The 25,553-nt window shown below is 40.9% G+C and overlaps 1 protein-coding gene across 1 annotated transcript in view; it reads right to left on the bottom strand.

Annotated features, from left to right (window-relative positions):
* The window catches only part of CSMD1 (CUB and Sushi multiple domains 1), a 2,060,919-nt gene extending 2,035,604 nt beyond the window's left edge, over positions 1-25,315 (bottom strand). The window contains 1 exon segment of the mRNA XM_038396611.2: positions 24,301-25,315. Coding sequence (XP_038252539.2) covers positions 24,301-24,367 — 67 coding nt within the window. The 5' untranslated portion in view covers positions 24,368-25,315.
* Between the last annotated feature and the right edge of the window lie 238 nt (positions 25,316-25,553).

Raw genomic sequence — 25,553 nt, forward strand, 5'->3', positions numbered from 1 at the left:
AATGCAAAAACTCAATTTAACATACCTGTATCATTTATGTATTGTTATTGTTTGTTAATATTATTGTTGGACAAGTTTGCAAGGCAAACTTTAACATACACAAAAGGAGAAAAAGACCCTGCCATGAGAACCTCACGACCTAGTTAGAATTTAATAACCTGGAAAGTTCCTGTTAAAACTGGAGAAATAAAAGTTTTGTTAAATATTCTAGGAATCTAAATTACTTAGTAAAATAGAAAAATAAGGAAATGCAAAAAATTAGTTTTCAGTGTCAAAATGAACTCAGACTGATTATACATTGTGGATCAAAGTCCTGTTTACATTATTTTTTCATTGATGTCAATTGGCCTGATTCTCTTCCACCTTGCATTTTATGTAGTGATTTACACCTGTGCAAAGTGGTTGGAAGACACTACCATTCTGATTTGGTAGCTCTGTACACTCACTTTGCACTCAAGTACATGATTACACAGGGTGAAATGCACTTCAGAAAAGGCTTAATGAGATGACCTGAGTAATGGAAGTAGGACTGAGCCCATGAAGAGCCCCACCCTGTAGTCACTGGTAAAATTTTCAACAGTGCCTAACTGGCTTAGGAGTTGAAGTCCCATTTTCAAAACTGAGTTAGATACTTACAGCTGGCTCCACAAAGGGACTTAGGCACTTAAATACCACTTCAGGTGCTAAAGTCCAACATTTATCCTTCACCAAAATCCTCCAAAGCCCAGTCAGCTGTTGCCTAACTCTGTAAGCTTCTACATTTCCTTCATTGGAGGTGTGCAAAACTCCCTAAGTCCTGATGCCACCAAGCTGCTCAATGCCCTACTGGGTGCCTATGCCCGGCAGGATTCTCAAATTAGGATTCCCCACCTATCTTGCCTGCTGGGCCCAATTTGATAGGCATTACCAGAGCATTCATACTAAATCAGGCCTTGAGCAAACCCGGGTGACCAGAGCAGGAGGCTGGCTTGGTATACATATATAAGAATACCCAGTGGGTAGAGCAGTGGCTCTCAACCTTTCCAGACTACTGTACTCTTTCAGGAGTCTGATTTGTCTTGCGCACCCCCAGGTTTCACCTCACTTAAAAATTACCTGCTTACAACATCAGACATAAAAATACAAAAGTGTCACAGCACACGATTACTGAAAAATGGCTTACTTTCTCATTTTTAACATACAATTATAAAATCAATTGGAATATAAATATTATACTTACATTTCAGTGTATAGTATACAGAAAAGTATAAACAAGACATTGTATGACATTTTAGTTTGTACTCACTTTGCTAGTGCTTTTTTTTTTTTTGTAATCTGTTGTAAAACTAGGCAAATAGATGAGTTGATGTACCCCCTGGAAGACCTCTGCATAACCCCAGAGGTACACATACCCCTGGTTGAGAACCACTGTGTTAAAGCACTCACTGGGGGTGGAGGGACCTGTTTTTCAAATCCACACTCTGCCAGATTTTGAGCAGGGGCTTGAATTGGATCTTCCACGTCCCAGGTGAGTGTCCTAACCTCTGGCTATTGATTGTAATGAGGTTCCTCTCTCCCTGCTTTGAGAAAAGGCTGACCTGGCTTAGACATCTAACTTCAAGAGAGAGTTCACAGTTGTAAATCTTCAGTGAGATGCCTCACTACCATTGAGGGGTTGGTTCCACTTGGTTGGCTCCCCAATCAGTTTGCTGTCTTCTGTGAATTCGATTCTCAGATGCATAATTCTCCCCATGCATTGTTAGAGACCCTGGGTGCTTTAGAAAATGTGATCCATTCATCCAAACTTGAATTGATTTGATGATCTATTGAGGCCGGGGGCGAGGGGGCCGATTACAGTCTGCAGAACTGAGTAAACAGGTTTTTTTCAATTGTTTTAATTGTTTGATAGTTAAATATATATGCAAATATGCCAAGTGGCCTAGTCTTAACTTTGCTATTCGATTCTCAGCTTTTAAATTTCCTGACTATTTGGAATATGTTTGAGATCTGCCCTAAATCCAATCAGCCAGCTAAATGTCAACATAAGTCACATTACCCTGATCACATATGTGTGTCTAAAAAGGGGATAGGTTACAGAGTAGCAGCCGTGTTAGTCTGTATCCATAAAAAGAAAAGGAGTACTTGTGGCAACTTAGCGACTAACAAATTTGGATACAATCATTCAGTAAAAATAAGTGTTTGCACAATAGCAACTTTAAATACAAAATAGCACAACCGGCATTTACAGGTGTTTTCAGACTACCAAAATTAAACCTTATCTGTCAGTGAAATAATTGACAAGCTATATTTCCTAAAGTCAAATCTGGGAGTTTTATGAATACAATGTGTGTTAACCTGTTCAACTTCTATCAAAAAACAATTTGAAGAAAATTTATTAGGAAAAAAAAAAGTAAATTCCAAACACATGCTTTGTATACCTAGCAGACCAAGTCTTAGCCCATAGCAAAGTTTTATGTGGAAGTTATAAACTTCTGAAAATAATGTCAATTTTGATAGATCCTTAACTATGGCAGAATTGCTAGTAGGTACTGCTACGATAGTATTATGCTATTCAGAATGGACCCTATGTGAGTCTATGCCTAAATCTTTGTCTTTGTGAGTTCCTATGGAATTAGGAGGAGTAAAATAATTAATTACATTTAGTGACTCAATTAAATGAAGGGATTTAAAAATTTTGTCACTCATTTCCCTGAATATTTAAACTATGAATAAAAAAAGCAAGGCTGTCCGACAGACAATATATCCCTCCTCTTGACATCTGTCTTCAAAATTTATGTCTTCCTGTCAGTGTAAAGATCTAATTTATTGACTTTGCAATTTAATGAAATTCAGGAAAATCTTTTTAGCTAAGTAAAGGGTGTTTGGGAGCATTACATGATATTTTCTTGCTTCTTTTTATGAAAGATCCAAGTTAGATGTCTAAAACTATGTTTTGAGCCATAAGGCAACAACATTTTTTTTCTAACATGTAAGAGGTGGAATCTTCAAAACATTAGCAAAGAACAAAATACAATATATGGCTAGAATTTAGATTTTATTTTTACAGGACAAAATTTCACCTAATAGGGAAGATGAACAAAAAAATGTGTAGAACTTCTATATCAGCTATTTACCATGAGTATAACAAGATAGACTAGATAATCCAGTACTAAATCTTACTTCAACTATGTAGAAGCAAGGCTGATGCTTCTTTGAATCATTTTGCTTTTGCTCCTCATTCCCTTCATTTCAAAACATAGCTTCCACTGGCAAAATTTTGCAAGTCCTGTTAAAAAACTTGACTTCTTGGTTTAGAAAGGAAAAACAGAGAGCACATAATCTAATTAGTTTCTTTTAAATTGGACCTGCAATATATCTGGGACCTTTTCAGACATGAAAGATCATTCCAATCCTGCTCTCACTATAGTCATAAAGTCAATGAGGATATAATTATCAAAACTGTAATGCAGATAAATCTAATCATACCTGTGTTCTGTCTTTCACTTTCTCTCTAGGTAACCTAGAGAGACTGGACCAATAATAGGTATAAGTTATTTCTGAGTATCCACTTGTGGAGTAGGTTAACTATTTCAGCAATAAAGAACAGTATTTCAGTGTGCAAGTTTTCCTTCTCTGGGTTTTTTTCTTCAGGTTTTAGAGTTCTGGCTTACTGCAAAAGAAACATCAAAAAAGAAACAGTTCTACATAACTAGAAAACTGGTGGGGTAGGGGGACATCATCGTGGAGTAAACCTAGTGTTTAACAATTGTGTGTAGTGATCTACCATCTGAAAAGTCTTTCCTCCATTCTGATTAGTCAGTAGCTGTTTTCTTAGAGTTTCCTGTATTCACTAAGAGAACTTGATTGGACCTACACTCCTCAGCACATCATCCCTGTGCAAACAAGGAGTTAATTCGCTATTTGCTGTAAACCAGTTTGGGCCTCTATACCTAGTTGCATTGGGATGCAACCCTGAAGTCATTTAGTAAAAGACTGCATTTATGTGTAGAGAAATTCTTGAGTATATGAACTTGACCTTCAAAGGTCTAGCTCATACAATAAGGAAACTGTGCATAACCAGAGGGGAAAGCTGATCTTTTTTTAAAGAGGATATTTCTTTATTCTAGCAGACCTAGAAACATAAGAAATGTTAGGAAGAGAAGTCCATCTGGACCAACAACTGCTACCTTGTTGGTCAATCTTAATTCAGTTTCTTACCTCACATTTCTCTCATTCAGAAACAAGGTAAGTGTCTATTGAACTGAATCGTTTATACTCTTTACTTAATTTTCCCTTCCCTGGTAACTTATTACATATATTTATTAGCCTGCCATGTCATTTTGTAGGGATACACATGAAAAATCCTCAATCCGATTTTAACCTAGTCCTCACTGGACTTCAATGGAAGTTTGTATAAAGAAGGGCTAGTACGACTCTTAGCCCCCCCAATTTTTTAGAATATGTCACCTACTCTATTCCAGGTAAAAAACATACCACTATAATGGAAACAATCTGGGCTAGAGGATATGATAGTGGGCTAGGAATCTTGAGTTCTATTCCTAGCTCTGACATTCACCTGCTTTGGCTTCTTAGACAAGTTTCTGTGCCTCTGTTTCCTTTTCACTCTAGGTCTGTCTGATCTACTTAGATTGTAAGCTTTTTGGAGCAGGGACTGTCTCCCATTATGTGTTTGTAGGGTGCCTAGCACAATGGGACTCCAATCTGGATTGGGGCCTCTAGGTGCTACTGAAATACAAATAAAAATATCCACCTATTCCTCCCTTTGAAAATTATTTTATGGTAAAACAGCCCCAGCTTCTCTAACTTTCCTCATAGTTCAGATTCCTTGTAGCTAATATCCTTCTCTGTTGTCCTATGCTGGACTCCAGCCAAGACAATACTATTTTCCCTGTGCTATGGTTATCAATATCACATTACATGTTCTAGAAAAGGTTCTACAAGAGGTGGCTGTGTACATTAATAGTGTCCTCTGATTTATTTCATATTCTCTCTGACTTCTAAAACATCCTTGCATCTTGGTGTTGACCTTTTTAAATGCTGCTTTGCTCTGGGCTGATAGCTTCAATTTATTTCCTCAGTAACCCCCAACTCGTTTTTTAGCTCAGTATAAGGGATGATTGTTCTATTTAGCAAGTATTTCCTGATTTTGGTTTTGTGTTCCTAGATTAATTATTTTATATTTTTCTAATCAAATTCCATTTATTTTAACTGAATCATGTAATTGATCCAAATCCTTTTGAATATGATTGCATTGATCCTCATTACTTTCTGTGCTTTCAGTTCTAGTATTCTGTGCAAACTTGGAGATCTTTGTTTATAAACTCTCACCCACATCATTTTTATGTAGTTGTACATAATCATGAACAACAGAGGTTTTAATACTGACCCTGAGGATGCTCTATCTGTCCATTCTCTTTGTATCCTACTCTTAATTTTGTTTTCTATCCAGCAGTCTGTTTTGCCTTCATGCTGATTTCCCTTAGCCATTCACCTCTTATTCGTTACCTTGTCAAATGCCTGTAAGTAGACTACATCCACTGCATTTCCCTTATTTATCATGGCAGTAACCTCTTCAAAGAATTCCAGCAGGTTAGTTAAGCATGACCTCCCCTGCCTGAATCTATGCTGGTTATCCTTAATCAAACTGATTTTCAAGCTGTTCTTTCACACTTTCCTTATGGTAATTTCATTTTCCCTACAAACCTTGTTAAACTCACTGATCTATAGTTTCTTGTTTTGTTTTTACTCTTTTTTTTTAATCATGGAGATTCACTTGCCTTTTTCAATGCTCAATACTCACTTCTGAGTTGGATCTCTTTTTAATAATATCAGTGCACAGTTCTCTGGACGCTTCGCTAGGTCTGGTTAAAAAATTGGCATAACTGTTTTTTTATGGTAAATTAGGGATTTCTACTAAAACGTGTTATGGGGTTTTGAGGTTTGGGGGTTTTTTTGTTTGGGTTTGTTTTTGCAAAAAGTATCTGCTTTCCACTAAAAATATTGAATTTTCATCAAAAAACAACTGAAAACCAAACCGTTTTTTGTTTTTTTCTAAATTACCCATTTTGTGACCAGCTGTGTTCCTCACTAATACTAGATACTTAAACACCAACAACTGCTCACAATTCCTTCTTCCACCTGTGGCTGGCCAGGATACTATGTACCATCCTGAGATGTGGACTAATCTATGCATTCATGACCTCTAGTCTCAATTATTGCAAAACACTATGCTTGGACGTGGAAACGCATGCACTGATGCAGCTAAGCAATATAGGACACTGCCAATACATCGTCCCTGTGCTTCGGGCACTATAATTAGTCCTTATTGAATAACAGATTAAGTTCAAGGTCCTGGACTTGATCTTCAAAGCCCCCAATGAGGTGCGGCTGGTTATCTCAGCCATACCGGAAGATGTGGGGTTTAAGATATATGATGATAGCTGCATTCATGAGCAATGAGATTAAGTGGGAGCAGAGGTCAGAACTCAGGTGATAGTGGGCCACAACCATGGAACTCGCTTCCACAGAGGATGAGAGTGACTGCAATTCTGTCTGTCTCTCATTCTCTCAAATAAAAAGCTGCCTTTGTCACCATGCTAACTGAACAACTTACAATAAATATCTGCACAGCCAAATGGGTTGTTTATATGTAGACCTAGATTCTTTCTCCTCTCCAGTATCTTTGTGATGTCAGCAGAGCTGTGGAAGAGGGTTTGCTGGCTATGTCAAACCTAGCCCTAGAACTTAAAACACTTTGTGTAGGTCCAAAATAGAGAAAACAAGCAAAACAACCCCCCACATAATATCACAGTATTCTTTGTAAGCTTACAATACTGTTAAAGTAGGTTGTATATGAAGGACTAAACATGCTGGTAGCCACGGGCCCAATCCTGAAAGATACTGATCACCTCCTGAAAAGATAAGCCATTAATTTAATCAGGAACTGAAGGACTCTGTGCCTCTCAGGAGCAGACCCTGAAATAGTAGGTTGGCTTATGTCACATTTGAACAATCAATAGGTTTTGATTTCCTGAATTTTTCAAGTAGGCTCATTATACTAAACAGAAGCGAAACTACAGGCATGTATACACTTAAAATGCTACAGCGGAGCAGCCGCACCACTGCAGCTCTGCCACTGCACTTCTGTGCAGACACTACCTGTGCCAATAGGAGGGATTCTCCTGTCAGTGTAGGTGATCCATCTCCCTGAGAAGTGGCGTTAGATTGATGAAAGAAATCTTCTGTCAATCTAGCACTGTCTACACTGAGAGCTAGTTCAGTATAGCTATGTCTCTGAGGGGTGGGGATTTTTCACATCCCTGAGAGATGTAGCTATACGGACATAAATTCCTAGTGTAGACCAAGCCTAGGCAGAAAGAGTTAAAGACTGATATTTGAAGGCTACGCCAGCAGCATAACAATATAAAATGTCGCAATTTATCAACAAAAGCCATTTAAATAAGTTTCTTTGAAGAAATGGAGTTGTATTAATTAAAAAAAAAATGGGTGCATTGTACCATGTTAGCTTTCTATGAGACTGGTTGAAGTGTACCTTATAAAGTGTTTTCTTATGCTCAGTGATTAATTTAAAAACAGGTGAGCTTCATACATAGTCACAGAACTGCACAATTAATTTTGATGTCACCCTGACTCCCACATTAAATACTTGCTACCCAAAATTCATAATTACTTTTAAGTAAATACAGAGTATTTGTAAATTAAATCTGGGATTTGATGATGACATGTTCATAAAGTTTTGCTAACTTTAATATATATTTTATTTATTAAACAAACAACCTGACCCAAAATAATTTTAAGGGTTTAGATTAAGCTAAGAAAGTCAAGAAAAATCAGAGAAAGTTAAAATTCCACCTTTCATTTGTTTCACTGTGAGTAGGAATTGCAGTAAAGCAGGTATGTAATATCTTGATCAGCTCTAACCCTCTTCCAGCCATATTGCCCCAACCTGTTATCTTGTCAGATTTCACAATCTAAGCAAGATTGATTCTGGTAAGTATTTGGATAGGAGACAACTTCACCCCCTAAATATAACCTCTCAGGAAAGACTTGGGTTCCTTTTAAAAAGAAGCAAAATGAGCAAACTTGGCTGCTTTGTTTGAAGTCATCAGGGTCTCCCTAATTATTAAGGTGCCAAATAACAAGTGTGAAAAATTGGGACAGAGGGTGGTGTGGGAGTAATAGGTGCCTATATAAGAAAAAGCCCCAAATATTGGGACTGTCCCTATAAAACTGGGACATCTGGTCATCCTACTAATGATCATAAGGTTCTGGTTTCTGCTGGTTGATGCTAGTGTTACCTGCACATGCTGGTTATATTTGCAAAGAGTGTGCTGTTCAAATGGGCATTGTTTACAGACATTCCTAAAGCTGGATTGGGGGGAGGGTGGGTAGCCATGTTATATCAAAACTAAATGCACGTATGAGGAGCAAACTGCCAGGCAGCAATAGAAGCAGTTCTCTCTCTCTTTCTCTCTTTGTGTTTTAGGCTGTCTCCCATCATTGTAGTATTTGAGCACTTTCCATGTAAAATCAATAGCAATACCCAAGTTCCAAGTGGAGTTCATGGAATTTCTTGCATTTCTCTCTGTTCAGAGTAAAGCTCTCTTTAGAGTGAGTTTTTTTTAAAACTTGTGTTAGTTTACTCTTGGGTGTTTGTGTTTTGGGTTTGTTTTTATGGGTTGATAGGGTTTTGGGGGTTGAAGGAAGTTTCAGTATTGTGTCCTTCTTATAGTGGAAAAGCCTTTGTACAGAGGAAGGTTTTGCGGTGCTTCCTAAAGATGGTCAGTCTCTGGATTCACATAGCCTCCGGAGTTTGTTCAGTAGCCAAAAATGACACTTAGTCCCCAACTCTCACATGCTTTGTCCTGGGTTTTGTGATCTGTATTGTCCCAGAAGAGTACAAGTGTTTTGGTTGTTCTTAGTCAAATTTTGGTCTTTAATATCACTAGGGTTTAATCATTTATAGCTTTGAAGATTAGGACAAAAGCCTTTAACTGGCCTTGAAAGCTGGCTGAGAGCTTGTGGAGAGAGCCAGAGCTGCCATGTCACTGAAAGGGAAAGGATTATCTTTAAAACTAATATCTTTTTCTCATCTCTCCACCATACAACTATGGTTGTCCTATAACATCCTGTCTCTTCCATCTGTTTGTCTACCTATCTTATCATACAGCACTCAGTGCTGTTCTATCTGAGTGCATACAGATCCACCTTTAAAAGGCTTATGAAGGAACTTTGCTACTACTATAGATGATTGAATGTATTTAGCCTGTGTTATATTTATTTTAGAAATCTATTACTGGATGGTGAAATTCACTCCTGTGCAAAGGGACCACACAAGGTTGATGCACTAATTGCATCCCACTTAATCCATCAAAACACAGTTTAAGGGGGATCTGATTGCTATATAGTCCTCGTGCTCACCACTGTACAAGCACAAATTTCATCCAAACTGTGTACACAATTTGGGCCCATTGTGCAATGTGCTGTATACCACCAGCCAGCTATTAACACAACTCAGTGGGAGATGATTTCAGTGGGAGAGGAGATCACTTAGCACCTGGCATGAGGCACTCAGCTGTTTTCAGAAACCAGCTCTGTACATTTATTTTGTCAGCTGCTCCTCAGAAAAAAAAAAAACACAACCTCATGGGACAGACAGTAGCATATCGTGGTTATTCCGGTAGTTACAATGTAAAATTGTTACTGCACATAGAAAAGCAAACTATCACAACCAGCGTGATTGGAATGAAAACTAGATAGCTAGACAGCAGATAATGGAATGGGCCCAAATGGCCATTTGTAATGAAATGCGTATTTTTTAAAAGTGCCATCAGCAACACTGACTACAGCATCATGAAAAGAAAAGGAGTACTTGTGGCACCTTAGAGACTAACCAATTTATTTGAGCATAAGCTTTCGTGAGCTACAGCTGTATTTTCCACTGAATGCATCCAATGAAGTGAGCTGTAGCTCACAAAAGCTTATGCTCAAATAAATGTTAGTCTCTAAGATGCCACAAGTACTCCTTTTCTTTTTGAGAATACAGACTAACACGACTGCTACTCTGAATACAGCATCATGATCGTTGTAAATTATGTGACAGGCGTTCGGGAATATTTCATTTGTATTGTTAGGAACTAATGCTAACATCCACAGTGGAGTTGCTTAGATGCCTGTGAAATAAAGGATTTATCTCAAGAGTATGAACCATCCTGTGTTCTCTATTGAATGCAGAAGTGATCACAGGGTGAAATTCGTCCAGGTGCAGAGACACAGCACAAGACCTGGCCACCATGTAAGTCTCACCTTTGCCCTATATAGGGTTTAAGAAGTGCCTAGCTCTTGTGTTGAACCTCTGCGCAGCTGTGTGCAAAAGAGCTCCCAGTAGTATTCCCCTGCGCTTTTCTCCAGCTGGGAGCTGAGTATCAACAAATCACACTTTAGCATTACACAAAATGTTTCTAACTCTTTTATTTGAGCAAGAAAGAAATTATGCAGTGAATGAAACAATACAGTATAAAGAATCCTAGAAAAGAATACCAGAATAACATATGAGAAATGCTATGCTGGGAATTACATCCAGTGTACTGACACAGTGAAATGATATGAAGTAAATGTACTGTCAAATAGAGAGGCAGTGTGTGGCAGTGGATAGGGTCAGGGCTGGCACTAGGTGTTTTGTCATCCAGGATGAAAAATGTTTCTGGTGGCCCCCAAAAGGTTGAATATACAAACCCCAAATCTAGATTTGGCACCTTGTCTCCCCACTATCCTGATTTGGTTCCACCAGAAGTTGGCATCCAGGATAATCATCAGCCCTTAAGGATGACTGTGAATAGGGTACTGATCTGTGGGCAAGGCAACGAGACTTGGGTTCTTTTCCCCAATTCTTGTATGTGACCTTGGGGGGGGAAATACTTCACCTCTCTGTGCATCTGTTTCCCCTCCCAATTTGTATGTGTCTTGTCCAGTTAGATTATAAGCTTTTTCTTCCTCTGTGTTTTGCACTGTACTCAGTATTATGGGGATCCACACTCATTTGGGGCTCTAGCCATTATCCTACCACAAAAAATAAATATGAATTTTCCTGTACAGCACCTCATACTTATGGTCCTGTAAAAATAATAAAGAGTGACAAATTATTATAATTAACGTATTAGAAAAGAAAAAAACCGGGGAAAAAGACTCCTGTAAAAAAGAAAAGAAAAGCGGTATCTGACTGAATGTCCCAGTGCACAATGTAGTGATGTATTCCATTTTATATCTCTTTATCTAATGCTATCGGAGAGTGAGCCGATAAAGTCTAAGAATGATTTCCAAAGGTTTTTACATTTATCTGTGCTGTCCTGCAAGCTGAATGCTAGACCTTCATGTGACACAGTTTCTGCCACTGCAATAGCCCATTTCTTCATCATGGGCACTGCTTTATCATTCCAGTGTCAAAAAGTGATTAGTTTTTTAATTGATTGTGTTCCCATGGGATAGATCCTTCTGCACTGTGCTTTTCTTTAGTTATTACCTAGATATGTGCAGTGTCACTCAGTAAACATAAAGATGTGACCAGGGGCAAGTAAGTCCTTTATAACACTTCTGTTCTACAGAACTGTCTCTGAAAGTGTATGTACTCTATGGCAAGGCTTTCACTTTCAAACAAATTCAACTCTGGGGTTACACTGATCAGGTCTATGACATTTTCCACTGAAGACAATGGAATTACACCTGTCAGGAACTTGGCCCATGAGTGACAAAGATTTTTGTATTATATACACCACCAGAAAATATTGTCATGTTATTATTGTATTAACAAAATGGGTTGTTATTTGCTTAGGGCCTGATCCAATGCTCATTGACATCAATAGGGGGGTTTCTTCAATCTAGCTCTTTTAATCACTGAACACTTGTCTAATGCTATACAAGGCAGAAATTATTTAATTGTGTCTGGCCCTCATGCAGTTCCACAGTGGAGGGAATAAGATGCCTCTCTAACTCATGGGGCCCATGTAAAAATTACAACCTCTTTGCTCCCCCAAGTGCAAGGGCTGCTACAAAATTGCTCAATCCCCATAGAAGCAAGTTGTCAGTTGTGAGCAGGGTTGGGCAGGGAGTAAGCAAAGCCATAGTTCCACTAGCTTTATCCACCAGCCAGCAAAGCTGTCTCACCAAGGGGGCATGTGCTTGCTGCACCTCTTAAAGTAGAGGAGTTGGGAAGCTCTCCTTGCATTTCCTCGAGGTAGTGAGGCACTGTGCCATTTCCTACAATAGGTTGTTCCTCACAGGAATAAATACAACCCAAAATAAAGATAATCCCTGCCCATCAGAACCAGATAGACAGAGAAAACAGAACAGAATTCCAACAGAAGAAATAATATAGAGTATTTGTTGTTTGCTTTCTCTTAGTCCTGGGCCTGGACAAAGCCACTTAATAGGCATCCAATACAGTCTACATGAAGTGTGGCTTAGTTTCAAATTGCATCTTCCACTGCTTCATAATTTTTGCTCTTTAATTGCTATTCTGTTCCTGAGTATGTCATGTTCAGATCTCTTTCTTCAGTGTGACTTTATATATGGGGGGAAATGGGATACTTTGGTGTTTAAATAAAACAAAGAAAATGGGTTTATACTGGGAAACTGTATGAGGTTTGGATCTTATAGAACAATTAGCTAAAGGTACCTCACATTTAACAAAAGGTGAATGGCTATTATGTATTGTATCCATTCTCTTTACTGTTCAAAAGTAAATGTAAATTAGGCACAAATGACAAGAGGTTCTGGGGAGCCAAGCATCTGCAGTTTCCACTGAAGTCAATGGGACCTGCAGGTACTTAACTCTGAAAATAATGCAAAAATTAAGATGCATATAAAAAAGATTGTTCCCACCACCCTTCCATGTGCATTGGACTTTACTCTAAAACTTGCTTCTTTACTACAATGAGCTCAGCAGAAGCCTTATACTATGCACATGTTCTGTTATTCAGTAAACAGATTTACCCTTCCATCAGATACTTGGTTACAAAGGGGTTGTGTTGCAGGCAGAATGAGTATGACTTGAGTCACGATGTATCACAAATGTATTCCATCCACAAGTCTGTTTCTTTGTTAAATAAAAGAGACAAGGTGGGTGAGGTAACATTATTTATTGGACCAACTTTTTCAGGTCTTCTTCAGACACTAAGATTCAGTACTAGTAAAGTGAAAGTTATAAAGAGTGTGAGAAGGTGAGACAGGAGGAGAAGTCTCTGAACTCTTGGGACCTGATCTTGCAGTCCTTACTCAATGCCCAATCCCTCTGAAACCAGGGAGAGTGTTGTCTGAGCAAGGCTTGAAGAGCCAGCTTTGTGAGGGGTTGTAATGACTCATTTTCTTGTCAGTTAAATTGGTACCACCCCAAATAGGTTGCACCAAAGTTCCTGAGAGGAGAATCTGGCCCTTCATCCTTACTTGAAATACTGGATTAGTTCCAGTTTTCAGCAGTAGAAACTCAGACATATAACAGTAAAATGACTAGCTATTATTGATCCAAATTACAAGTGTCTATATGCAGAAAGAACTGATCAGATAGATATTCATGATATACTTTAAAACTGAATTCACTTTGACAAAATGATTCCTAAACTTTCTTTTTAATGTAATATTAGTCATCTCAAATCCATTACCAAGTGGTAAAGAAACTACACCAACTGTCTGACCGTCATCTTCCAGGAACATTAATAAAAAGAAAAAAAGACCTCTTCCTGGGCTTCTGCAATACAAATAAACCTATTTTCCCAGTAGAAATAGCACTGCATTTTATCTTATGTTCATACCACATTCCTTTCTCTTCCAACTGCAACCTAAGAAATACCTCTTTAAACCAACAACTTATTTCTTTAAAAACTATTTTAAAGTAACTTTATTTTTATTTCAAAAGAGACAAAATGCATACATTTTGCTGAGTATAAATCAAATGGGAAAGTTTAGTTTGGTTAGAAGTACCTCAGATAGTAATTGAAATGTTCAGGCAACATAGCCTTTTATTCTTCTTTCCTACTGTAACATTTCATTGAACTAATTTTGTAATTGGAACTGTAAAAGAAATAAAATGATTAATCTTTTTTGTTCTGTAATCCTTTTCTGTAGTGTAATTCCCTCAAAATGTAAAGCTTCAAGATAAAATATTGTCATGGAGCTCAAAATGACAATTGTAAGTTGGCCTCTCCACTCTACAATACCTATTATTATTTTGATGATTACTATTTATCATCATCACGTTGTTACAAAGGAAATCTTAACAGCCTGATAACACAACATCTAAGGCTGGATCCGCAGGTGGTATAAAGCAACATAACTCCATTGATTGGATTGCAACATGCTATCATATTTTATTGTATTTACTGTTTATAGGTGCATACAGAATACTAGGGGTTAGATGCTCAGCTGTCTTAAACCATAAAATATAAAAACCAGGGCAACCTCATATTCCAAACTATTATCTGATGCACTGTTTTTTTAAAAAAAGACTCTGGAGCCTCTCAAGAGTTGACAGAAAGAACTAGATTGCCATGGCAACGCGAGTTGTAGAAATCCTTCTTTCCTGTTTGCACAGATCATCTCCATTTAATCAGTCTGTTTACTAAATGTTACTAAAGAAAGCAATTAAATGTTAATCTCTCCTCAAAAGCAAATAAATTAAATGCTAGAGAAATGGAGCAAAGAGCATACACTTCAGGCTGGTCAACAGATTTCAAATATAATGGATCTTTAATGTAAATAAAGCTTCTGTGGCTATTTGCATAATATCAAATATTCATATTATGTAAGAGTTAGGGCTCTATTCATCAATATTTGACTTGCCCCTATGTTCTCATTTTGATATGAGTTTTCTACATGGATGGAGGGTGCAATAATGGCCATTGGGTTCCCTGGGCTTTGGATCAGGTTCCAACTACTCAGGATTCATCCTTTTAGCAAAATTAAGCTATAAAGCACAGTACCAAAATCAAAGCCAAATTTGGCTAGCTGTGAATAGAGGCAAGGATTTCAACCACAGGCTTGGAGATTCTTTTCAAATTAACAACCTTGTGGATCTGCAAAAGGCTTAACAAGATCTTAACAAGGCTTAACATTTATGCTTGTTTTACAGCCTCTTTTAAATAGGTTATAGGTAAGCAAGAGAGACCGAGCTGAACAAAGTTCACTCATCTCTATACTCTTGTGTTGCCACCTTTGCTTTCCTAAAATCTACTAGCATCGCATTCTTCCTATTGGAGCCACTGCAAACAATGAGTCAAGGTGAATACTCTAGATATTCATGTGCTTAGATAAAGGAAATCAATTTCATTTCACAAGAGATATGTCTACAAATGTAGAAGGTCACTTACTATAACATCAGCAGCTGCTCAATGGTACTAGAGTTCTAAAAGTGAATTATACAGTAGCATTGTCTCCAAATGCTCAGTCTGACTCAATTCCTGTATTATATTATAAGAAAGATCAGAAGGATACTTCCTGTTTCCCTTTCTCAAGCATACCGTTACCCTCACCACTTTGTTCCCTCTTCTTTTCTTATTGTTTGTTTTGTTTTGTTCTCTTTCAGGATCCATGTGTGCTAGTATGTTTCTACAGTGCCTAAAAATACAGTGTCCTGATCTTATGTGGTTCCTTGGAGCACTATATTCTCATTGCAACTACGTACAAAATGTCAATAATTACATTCAAAAAACCCCACTATGATAAATCTATATCTAAGCCTTATTTAAATTGTAAAGTCAAGCACTCAGAAGCAGGAAAATGTCAGTTAAGGTTGCCAGTGTCAACTCTTTCTCTCTCTCAGCATGGGAGCTGGGGAGCTCCTTTCCAATCTGGTGCCCCCAGAGGTGGGAATGGGTCACTGGAATCATATGTTGTGTTTGTGATAGTTGTGTGGAGCCTGGCCCAGCTCCTTTTCTGAACTCCTGGAGATTTGGTCTGCTGCTGGAGTTCCCAATACAATGTGTGCTGCCATGGCTTTGGTAAAGCAGGCCTTAGATTAGAATTTTATATTCGGTTATTATTTTGGTTTGCTGCCAAAATGATGCTGACAACACATGTGAAAGGAGGGAAATGATTATTTTCAAAAGTTTACATCACTTCTATATTTGATCAGAAGCTCATGGAAAAAAGAAAAGGCACATCTTTGGCCCCAGGAGACACTGCCAGATTTCAAAGGCTTGATGCCAACAATGGAGGTGTTTAAGTTTAAAAAAAAAAAGGCAATCTAACTACAGGTGTCAATATCAGCCCACTCTGTAATAAAAACCAAAGATAACTTTCATAGAAAAATATGCAAAAGTTTGCATTTTGCAACTTTTCAGTAAAAAAATATTACTTTGAAATTGCAAATAAAGTAAAAGGGAAGGGCAAAATTCCATTTTAAAATGGTGACAATATTTTATGCAATTGTTTGCAAAACAAAAGGTGTGGGCTTTGCAAAGTATTATTCATCATGCTCAGCACTGTATGAGCTGCAATTTAGCAAACAATTTTTTCCAGAATACCACTGTACAAAAGAGACATGATTGTGGAGCATGATCCTGTACTTCAGTATTCCTGGGATACTGTAGAAGAGACATAAAACACTTCAAGACTAAAATGATGGTAGCATTTTCTGCAAATTGTCCACAATAATTTCTTAAAGGAGGGGAGGGGAGAAGCAGCAAACCAGAAATTGAGTAAAATTCTATATCTATATCTGTATATTGGATACATTGTTCAAGAACAGATTATCTTTGTAAATATATGAGCCTATTAATGCTCCCAAGATCAATGACCCAGATTCACTGCAAGTTCATGCTGTTTTACACCAGTGTAAACCCTGACAGAGGACCCCAGTGACTGAAAGTTCAGCTGAGAAAAAGGGTGTTGCATCACAGAGGGTATTGCATCACAAAGTCTCAGCCTTACTCAGAGACCTAATCATTCACCAAGGGCCCCATCCAGCTACTGTTGAAATCAACAGAAAAACTCCTATTGACATCAATTGCAGTAGTATTGGGTCCTCAAAATTATAAGTTCTTTTGCTTTAGTAAATAATGTCTCTAAATGTTAAGTTATATAAAGATGGAAATAGCTATTGGATAGCTAATTGGTAATTAAAAATGCATAATTTAATAACTGCAAAGCTGTAACAAATTGTAATGAATTTTTATACCTGAAATTAAAGCATTACTAAAATTGCAAGAAATCATGGGGTTTTTTGTTTGTTTATTTTTGCTTATCTTTCACTGAAAGTGAACTATTGACAGTACCCTGATTAATCGAGGCATCTGGTTAATCATCAGAAATATGAGACTAATTAAATCTTGCTCTACTTTTTAACTGAATGGGCCCTCCAGTTAAAAATGATGGGAAATTGTTGTGGTTTACCGTTTTTCAACTGCATACAATCTTGGAGAAAAATATGTGTGCTCTGAAGAAAAGTATGACTCTTTAATGACCATACAATGTAGTATTTCTCTTGCAAGAGGTCTCCATGCATGTATGTTTCTTCTTTTACAATTAAATTCCTAAATGTAGAGAACTGATAAATATTGCCTTTGTATATCAGCATAACACTGGCACTAATCCAAGTAGTTTGTTTAAGCATTAATTAATGTTTATAACCAAGCTACTGTGGATTTTCTTAAATATGGAAGAAATGTTGTGTGGTTTACTTGAATCTTTAATCCAGCTAGGATAAAGATGTATGAAGATAAAGTAAGATCTCACAGCTTTCCTCGGGTGCTGAAGGCATTTGTTCATAGTTCAAAAGTTACTGCTTGATCAAAATGGTGTAAAGCAAGGTTCTTAAACTGTGGTCCATGGACTACCAGTGTTCCGCAAGCTCCATGCAGATGGTCCGCGGATAGTTCCCTCTTAGGTGCACGCTTGGGCAGCTGCACACGAGAGAATGAAGGGCCACCCACCTAATTAGTGGAGCTGTGCAGGCATGGCTCCACTAATTAGGTGCCTGGACCCTGGAGAAGACACACATGTAAAGTGAAGCGGTGGCCTTGGGGGTGGGGAAGGGGGTAGGTGGGAGGGGGCAATGGGGTGAGAAGAGGAGGTGGAAGGAATATGGGATGTGCAGGGCTGCAGTGGCCAGAGAAAGAAGTGGTTTTCCCCAGCTCCAGGGCTGTGGCTGCTGGGGAGAGACGGTCCTCCTTCCCAGCCTCAGCTCTGTGGCTGCTGTAGTGGGGGAAGAGACCCCACTCTTTCCCAGCCCCAGCTCAGGGGCTGCTGTGGCGGAGGAGAGAGGGAGAGACCCTCCCTCCGCCTCCTTCACAGCCCCAGCTTGGGGGCTGCTGCAGCAGAGGAGAGAGGGCACATCCATTGCATTAGAAAGGTAAGACTACTGATATTAAAATATGAGTTGTGTGCTTTTATTTGTAGAGCAAAAAAAGTTTATTGTTATTATTAAGGGTTTTTTTATATAGCGCTTTTATCCAAAATGCTTTACAATAGTTAGCTAACAGTACAAACAACATTTGGAAAGATCATTAAGTGGTCCGCAGAGACCCTCAGCAATTTTTAAGTGGTCCGTGCAAAAAAATAAGTTTGAGACCCACTGGAAAGGAAATTGCAGCTGATGTAGAAAAGTAAAGTATCTCAGTTAAAAAAAAGTGATTCATACCTCCATATGGGGCACTTCCATATCACTCATTCTTTGTTCATTGCAGAAATGGGGAAAAAAAAATCTTAACACTGTAATCTTAATTTTGCAGCCATGTGGATGTGATTCCAGAAGGGCCATAATCTTATTGCAATTACACTAGGATACCTTTATAGTAAAGCCACTTAACTACACTACAGGCTTTGTCTAAACTTAAAAGTTTTGCTGCTTTAACTATGTTAGCATAATTAAAGTGGCAAATGCCACCTTGTAAAGACAATTATAATGGCATAAAAGTTCTCATACCTTACTCTGATTCAGCCAATCAAAATAAGATGTACTGATATAACTGCATCTATACTAGGGCTTTTACTGGCATAATGATGTCAGCAAACAAATCACACCCCTACCAATCTAGTTTTTAAGCATAGACCGGGCTTCAGGAACTAGAGACATGAAGATCCCAGTTACTTCATGTCTTACAGTAAGATCTGAATTTACAGCACCATACCTTAAGCAGTGGATTACTCTGAAACAAGGTATTAATGTGAAGGTCAAATGATAGTGTACAAAAGACTGAATTTGTAAATTTTCAAATTAAGAGTCAATAAGGGTTCTCTGTCACTTCCCAAAAAGGACCCTCAGTACAACAATTAGTTAATTTGTTGGTTTCTGTTCCTTGAGATTTACACACTTGTATTCAGTGGGATCAAAGTTTCAATTTCAAATGTATCTGGATCCTAATTTCCTTAAGCTTCTTTGAAAATCCAAGCCTAAATAAATATGTCATTACACTACTGTAGAACCAGTACAAATGAGATAAAGAATTGGGCCCCAAATTTGTATAGGAGGAACACTTAGCAGAAAAACAAAACAAACAAACAAACAACACACGATACTCTCAAGCTCTAGTCTAAATCAAACATATGTATGAAAGGGCATAAATGTGTAGGTACAAAAGTAAGCAACTGAAACTAACCCAGAGACTATTTCCTGTGCTTACAGTCTATCTTAGAAGGTGCCTTATGCCCTCAACACCCATTTTGATTTTAGTGAGCCCTGAAGTCAGTGTACACTTCACACGACTGGGTTCTTGTACACCATCGTCAGGGCCTCATATTAGCAAACTACTGTATCTTCTTTTGGACCATCTTTAATAGGAGGGTTAAAACTAGAAGGTGGATATGTTCTTGGGATCTCTGATGAACTCATAATTTCTACAGTGTAGTTTTCTCAGACTTTACCTAATATTTTTACTCTAGTGTAAACACAGAAACATGGGTCTTTCCTAATGTAAAGGCACATTTTTAAAATGAGGACATAATTTATTAAAAGTGAATACCCTGGTACATTAGGACAGCATATTTTAATCCTTGGGACAGAACTGCTTGCTCATTTTTGTTTCTTGTTAGGCCATTTCCACTTTGGACTGAGCAGAAAAGGATTGTCCATTGAGTACTTATCGCTCACTTCTGAACATCCAATGCTTGGCTCTGGTCCTAAGTGCAAAATATTTTTTTAAAAAAAACTCTAACTCATTTTCTCCTTGCTGGTTTGAGCTTCCTCTGGAGGAGACAGGAGCCTCTCTAAGGACACCATCTTCACAGTTTGAGAAACATTGCTCTGGAGATAGAGAAAATATATTACTTTAAGAGAGAAATGCTTTCAACTCAATATACTGAGCAGGCCTTAAATGTAGTGGAAACTTATAGGTATTGTAGTCATAGTAATTATTTGACAAAGTGACCACAGCTAACAAAGAGTACATAAAATGCAGGCTTGCTTTTTTTAAAACAAGATCTTAAAGTGTAGATGTGTGAGTGCTTTCCCAGACTGGATATGATTTAAACTCAGAAATCTCTTTCCTTCTCTCTTTTCGATTAATATGAATTATACCACAGAGGTTGTAATATAAAATAAAACTTGTTTATGAACATTCTGTTTGAGACAATTAAGTGGCAATGAAAGAGAAAGTATTCCAAAGTGATCTGAAAAAGGACAAAAAGACAAAAAGGACAGTAACTGATCTTGAAAACATTTGAAAACATGTATTGTACCCAATATAAAATATTCCATCAATGCATTCCCCTATGTTGTCTTCTATAAAAGTAGCTAGAGGTGCCAAAGAATAAAGTTTTCACCAGTAGAGATTATTTTAACCTTCTAGCCTGAAGAAATTTTAATCTCACAGTAATTTAAATCTTCTGCTTTACTTTCCTATTAGTAGATGTTTCTAATCTTTTTTTTAAAGAGAGAGTGGGAGAGAGACAGAGAGAGAGAGGGCAATGCTACTGTGTTTTTGCACGATTCAAAGAAACTAACAGACTCCTGGAGGTTTTTGGCTGAGATGTAGCCTATCAAAATGAACAAATGACTTTGATAAACAAGCCACTTTCCCCTACAGAGCTGAGTACTGCTGTTGTTTGCCTTGTGAAGGATTCTTTTCTCCGGTAATTTCTGAAGGAGTGATATTTTTAAATGACTCCATGTCTATCTCTCTATAGCATATAAAAGGAGAAAAACTTTACCTGTTTTCCAAAATACTCACATCCATCAGTATAACTTAATGGTAGCAACTGAACGGAAGTCATAGCAATGCCTCTTACGTCTGCTTACTACGTTAAGGGGAAATGTGCGCATTTCTTTACCTACATTCAGTCCTTGCTTTTTATCCTTGAAAAGTTGTAGCCAATTATACAGCAGCAGCAGAGGGTCTGAATTTCATTTCATAATGCTACTGTTAAAGAGCAATGCAGAAGGCAGAACAGCTTTCATTTACAGCTGGATAAAGGGAAAACTACGTGCAAGGCAACACCTACAGAAAAATGCAGCACTTTGGAGCTTTACATATCAAACCCAAGAGAATCCCTATTACAATGAACAGCAAATGAATTCACCGCCATTGGACAGCTAAAATAAAGAGTTCCTGGGATCTATTCATTACAATTTTATGGGCTTCTGGAAGCAAAGGCTGTTCATGTTACCAAGCAATGAATTCTCTCGCTCTTTTTACTCTGTAAATCTAATTCCAGCCTTAGGTTTATCTTGTACTAAATATAGATACCTACGCGCAACTGCCTAGGGACCTTAATGGGAAAGAATTATGTCAAATATCCCTGCTGGTTCCTCTTCTACCTGTTGTTTGGCTTCAATATTAAGGCAGGTTGCCGCCTTTAAGTGGGTGCGTTCCTGCTCCATATTAAACCAGGTATAATTATATTCTGCAGCACAGCATCGGGGATAGTGCCCAAATGTGCCCGGCCACCCTCTTTGTATGTAAGCAAACCACGGCGGATCAGCGCTGGATAACCAGGACCCAGCCTCCAGCTTTTCATATGTGCTGTCCGCTTTGCAAAAAAAAAAACCACTTAAATGTCAAACGCCAGAACCAACTACAGTGTTTGTTATAAATGAGGAGCGGGCCCTCCAAGAAAGCGGAGACAATAGTAGCATTGATTGCAACTCGCCCCATTCCACACCCGAGGCCCGGCCAGGGGACAGACGATTGGCCTTGCTACGGTGGGGTGGGCTGTGGCAGGGGCAGAGCTGGGAATTGCCAGTGGGTGTCAGTTCCTGACCGAGCCTATCCCTCCCTCCCCCCGGCCCCGATCTTCTGGACCTGGCGGCGCTGCTGGCCCCAGGCAGCGGGTCCCACCCCGCCTCCTAGCCCCAGCGCGACGTGCCCCCGGATCCGGCTTCATGTCGTTCTTCCCCAAACGCACCCAATCCAGAGGCGGGGGCTGAAGTGCCAGGGACGCCTGAGGATTATTAAACAGCCGCAGGGCAGTGCTAAGCGTCGGTTAATTGGGGAAGGATCAGGAACCGAAAAGGGGACAAACAAATAGCCCCTGCCAACCCGGGGGAAACGATCAAGGGGCAGAAAGGGGCTGGCCAGGTGGGAGCTGGGGACGCCGGACCGTCTGGACAGGTGATTAGACATAAAAGATTTGTTTTGCTCGTCTGGGACTGGAGTGCACCATGTGTAATGCACCAAGGACAACCCCCACTTAAGGAGCTGCCCTTTCAGCACCACTACCCAGTCAATCCCATGCTTGTGCTTCTCTGTTCTTCATTCCCAACCGGTAAAAGGAGATCGGAGATAGCCTCGTGAGCCGACGTTGCCCTGGCTCCCGGGGCAGCCCCACGATTTGGGCTGAGGCAGGGTCCTCGGGGGGTTAGGGACCAGACGTGTCTTACTGCCGCTCCGCCGGTTCCTGTGCCCAGCCCAAGCGGGTCAGAATTAGATTCACACCTACTGCCCCGCACCCCTCTCGGAACCGCTGCCTGCGGACCAAAGCTACCCCAGGAGCACACGAAACACAAAGGGCGCTCCGCAAGGCCGCCCAGGGTAGGCAGTGACCCCCAGCACGACGGGCCCAAAGGGGAGAGCAGGACAGGGAACGAGGAACTAAAAACGCCTCCTCGGTGTGCAGCCTGGCGTTTCGCTTTCTTTCTCTCCTTCTCTATTTTCAGTCAGCCGCCCCCTCCAGAAAAAGAAAAGAAAAAAGAAAAAAAAAACCAACTTGGGGAGCCGCAGCAGGAGGCAGAAGACGGGAGGAAAATAAGAGGGAGCCCACTCTTTCTTTTTAAGAAACATTTTTGAAAGTTTGGGAGCGGGGGAAGAGCCCTGCCCTCACCCCCCAGGCGCTGGGCGGATTTCCACAATAAACCGACCTCCCCACCCCAGGGCAGGCTGCATCTAGAGACAACAGCTGAGAGCAGGTGAGTAGGAACCAGGGACAGGTGCCTGGCTGTGAGCAGCCTCTCCCCCCCCCCCCCCCGGCGCAGCACTTAAAAGGACCCGGCTGAGGAGAGGCGACGTGAATAATGGGCAAGTTGTGGTCTCCAGACAAGAGGCAAGTGTTCGGGCTGAGGCCAGCCTTGAAGCGGCGATGCCTAGTTCTGCACCCCTTCACCTAACTCCTTCCCCGGCGAAAGCCAAGCCGCTCGGGTGGGGAACGCTGTGCATCTTAGGCGCTGGGCTCCCCTCCATCCCCGCAGGGGAGAGGAGAAGGGGGGGGGGGAGATCAAAAGAGAAGCCGGACCCAGCTTCCCTTCTTTCCGCTACACCCCCCCCCCACACACCTAGGCCACTCCTGGCAACTTACAAGAGACGAAGTCGGACTAGAGGGAAAGCGGAGGCGGGGGGCGACTCCCCCCAGCCACCCGCTCGCCCAGCCGCGGGAGCAGGGAGGCAGATCGCGGTGTCGGGAGCGGGGAGGTGTCTTTAAATCCGGGGAGGGCAGGGGAGGGGAGAGAGAAACTTGCCCGCCCAGGTGCTGCCCATAGCAGGCTGGTGAGTACCGCACCGCTGTTCGCAAACTCCCCTCCGCAACCTGTGCTCACAGCTCCTCTGGGAGCAGCACGGCGGGCACAGAGCAGTTGGGGTCCGGCTCCTGCTCGCCCGCTTTCCCCCGAATGCTTGTCAGGGGCCATCGGGCGGGCTCTGAACCCAAAGCCCGGAGAAGTCCGCATGGGAGAGAGAGGATAAGGGAAAGGGGGGGGGGAGAAGAGCTTGCGAAGCCGAATGCCCGTAATTGCGTTGAACAGAAACCCGTGATGGGGAACTCGCCGGTGGGGAGCGGGGAGTTGGGATGAAATAACCGCCCCGATCCCCAGCCAGCTCCTCCCTGAGCGCAAATATAGACTCCGATTGCAAGAAACCCAGCTCTTACCCTGAGCTGCAGTGAGGAGCCCCGCGCAGAAAAACAGCAGAGACTTGAATTTCCTCCACGCAGTCATGTCTGCAGTTATTCCACACACCCACACGCAGCCCCAGCGGCTCTTCTCGGCTGTGACCGTCTCCTCCGAGGAGCAGTGGGACTAAGGACCGTGCCAAATAATCACCAAAGGGCAAAGAGAGGAAGAGGGGAAAGATCCAGGTCCCGAGAGCAGCGCAGCATTCGACGCCTCCTGCAGGACTGGTCGCTCGGCTCGCTTCGCTCTGCTCATAGCATCAAGTCCTGAGCCACTGCAGGGCTAGGATGCTGAGAGCCCGGAGAGCCTGGCTGCTGGCTGGCCGGTCCAAGGGGGAGGAACACCAAGCAGAGACCCAGGCAGAGAGGCCTCGGGAGAAGCAGGAAGGCAAGAGAGAAGAGGCAGCAGGAGGAGAGCGATCCAGCGAGCGTGAGAAAGAGGAGGAGGAGAGAGGGAGGGATCGAGAGCGCAGCAGACGGGCTGCTAGAGACACAAGGAGCTGCTGCTACCGCTGCTGGACTCAACCATCACTTCCCACAGAGAGGGGAAGAAGACTGGCTGGAGCTGCACAGCCAGCACACACCAACCCAATTGGGCAGCCTCCTGGCTGCAACGTGCACGCACCCACACTCGCCCGGCAGCCTCCCCGCTCAAGAACCAGGCGCCTTTGCCACAGCATCGGGGTCACTCTGTCTCAGGCACTCACACACGGAGGGGACAGCAAGGCGAGGCAACGGCAGCTACACTTGAAGAGTCCCATGAAGGCAAAGACTTCCTTTCTACACCCTGTTGGCTCCTACTTGCTGACAGTGCCCCTGGCCTTCGCTGCACGCAATTAGCTCGCACAGATGCCAAGAGAAGGGCGAACAATGCCCTGTGTTGCACAACACTTGGTTACGAAATGTACCACCCTGTTTGAATGGGGTCCTGCTCATAGATCAATCTTCTCAAGTGCCTCTTCCACGCTCCCTTGCTAGGGCGCCTCCGCGATTTGTAATCGCTATGTAGAGTTTCCAAGACTGGGGAGGGGAAGAGGAGGAGGAAATCCCTGGTCGCTCTAGCCCCAAGCTAGCTTTGGAAAGGGAATAATTTCTGATCTGTTATGTGCTCCAATAGCTCATTCCAAATTCTTTAATCAGAACAAATCGATCTTCTTAGGGGGACTGAAAGAGCCGAAGTCTCCTTGAGAAAGGGAGCCCCGTCTTTGTACTGCTATTCCTAATGACTCGTG

This window comes from Dermochelys coriacea, chromosome 3 (genome assembly GCF_009764565.3).
Source record: "Dermochelys coriacea isolate rDerCor1 chromosome 3, rDerCor1.pri.v4, whole genome shotgun sequence".
Taxonomy (NCBI): domain Eukaryota; kingdom Metazoa; phylum Chordata; order Testudines; family Dermochelyidae; genus Dermochelys; species Dermochelys coriacea.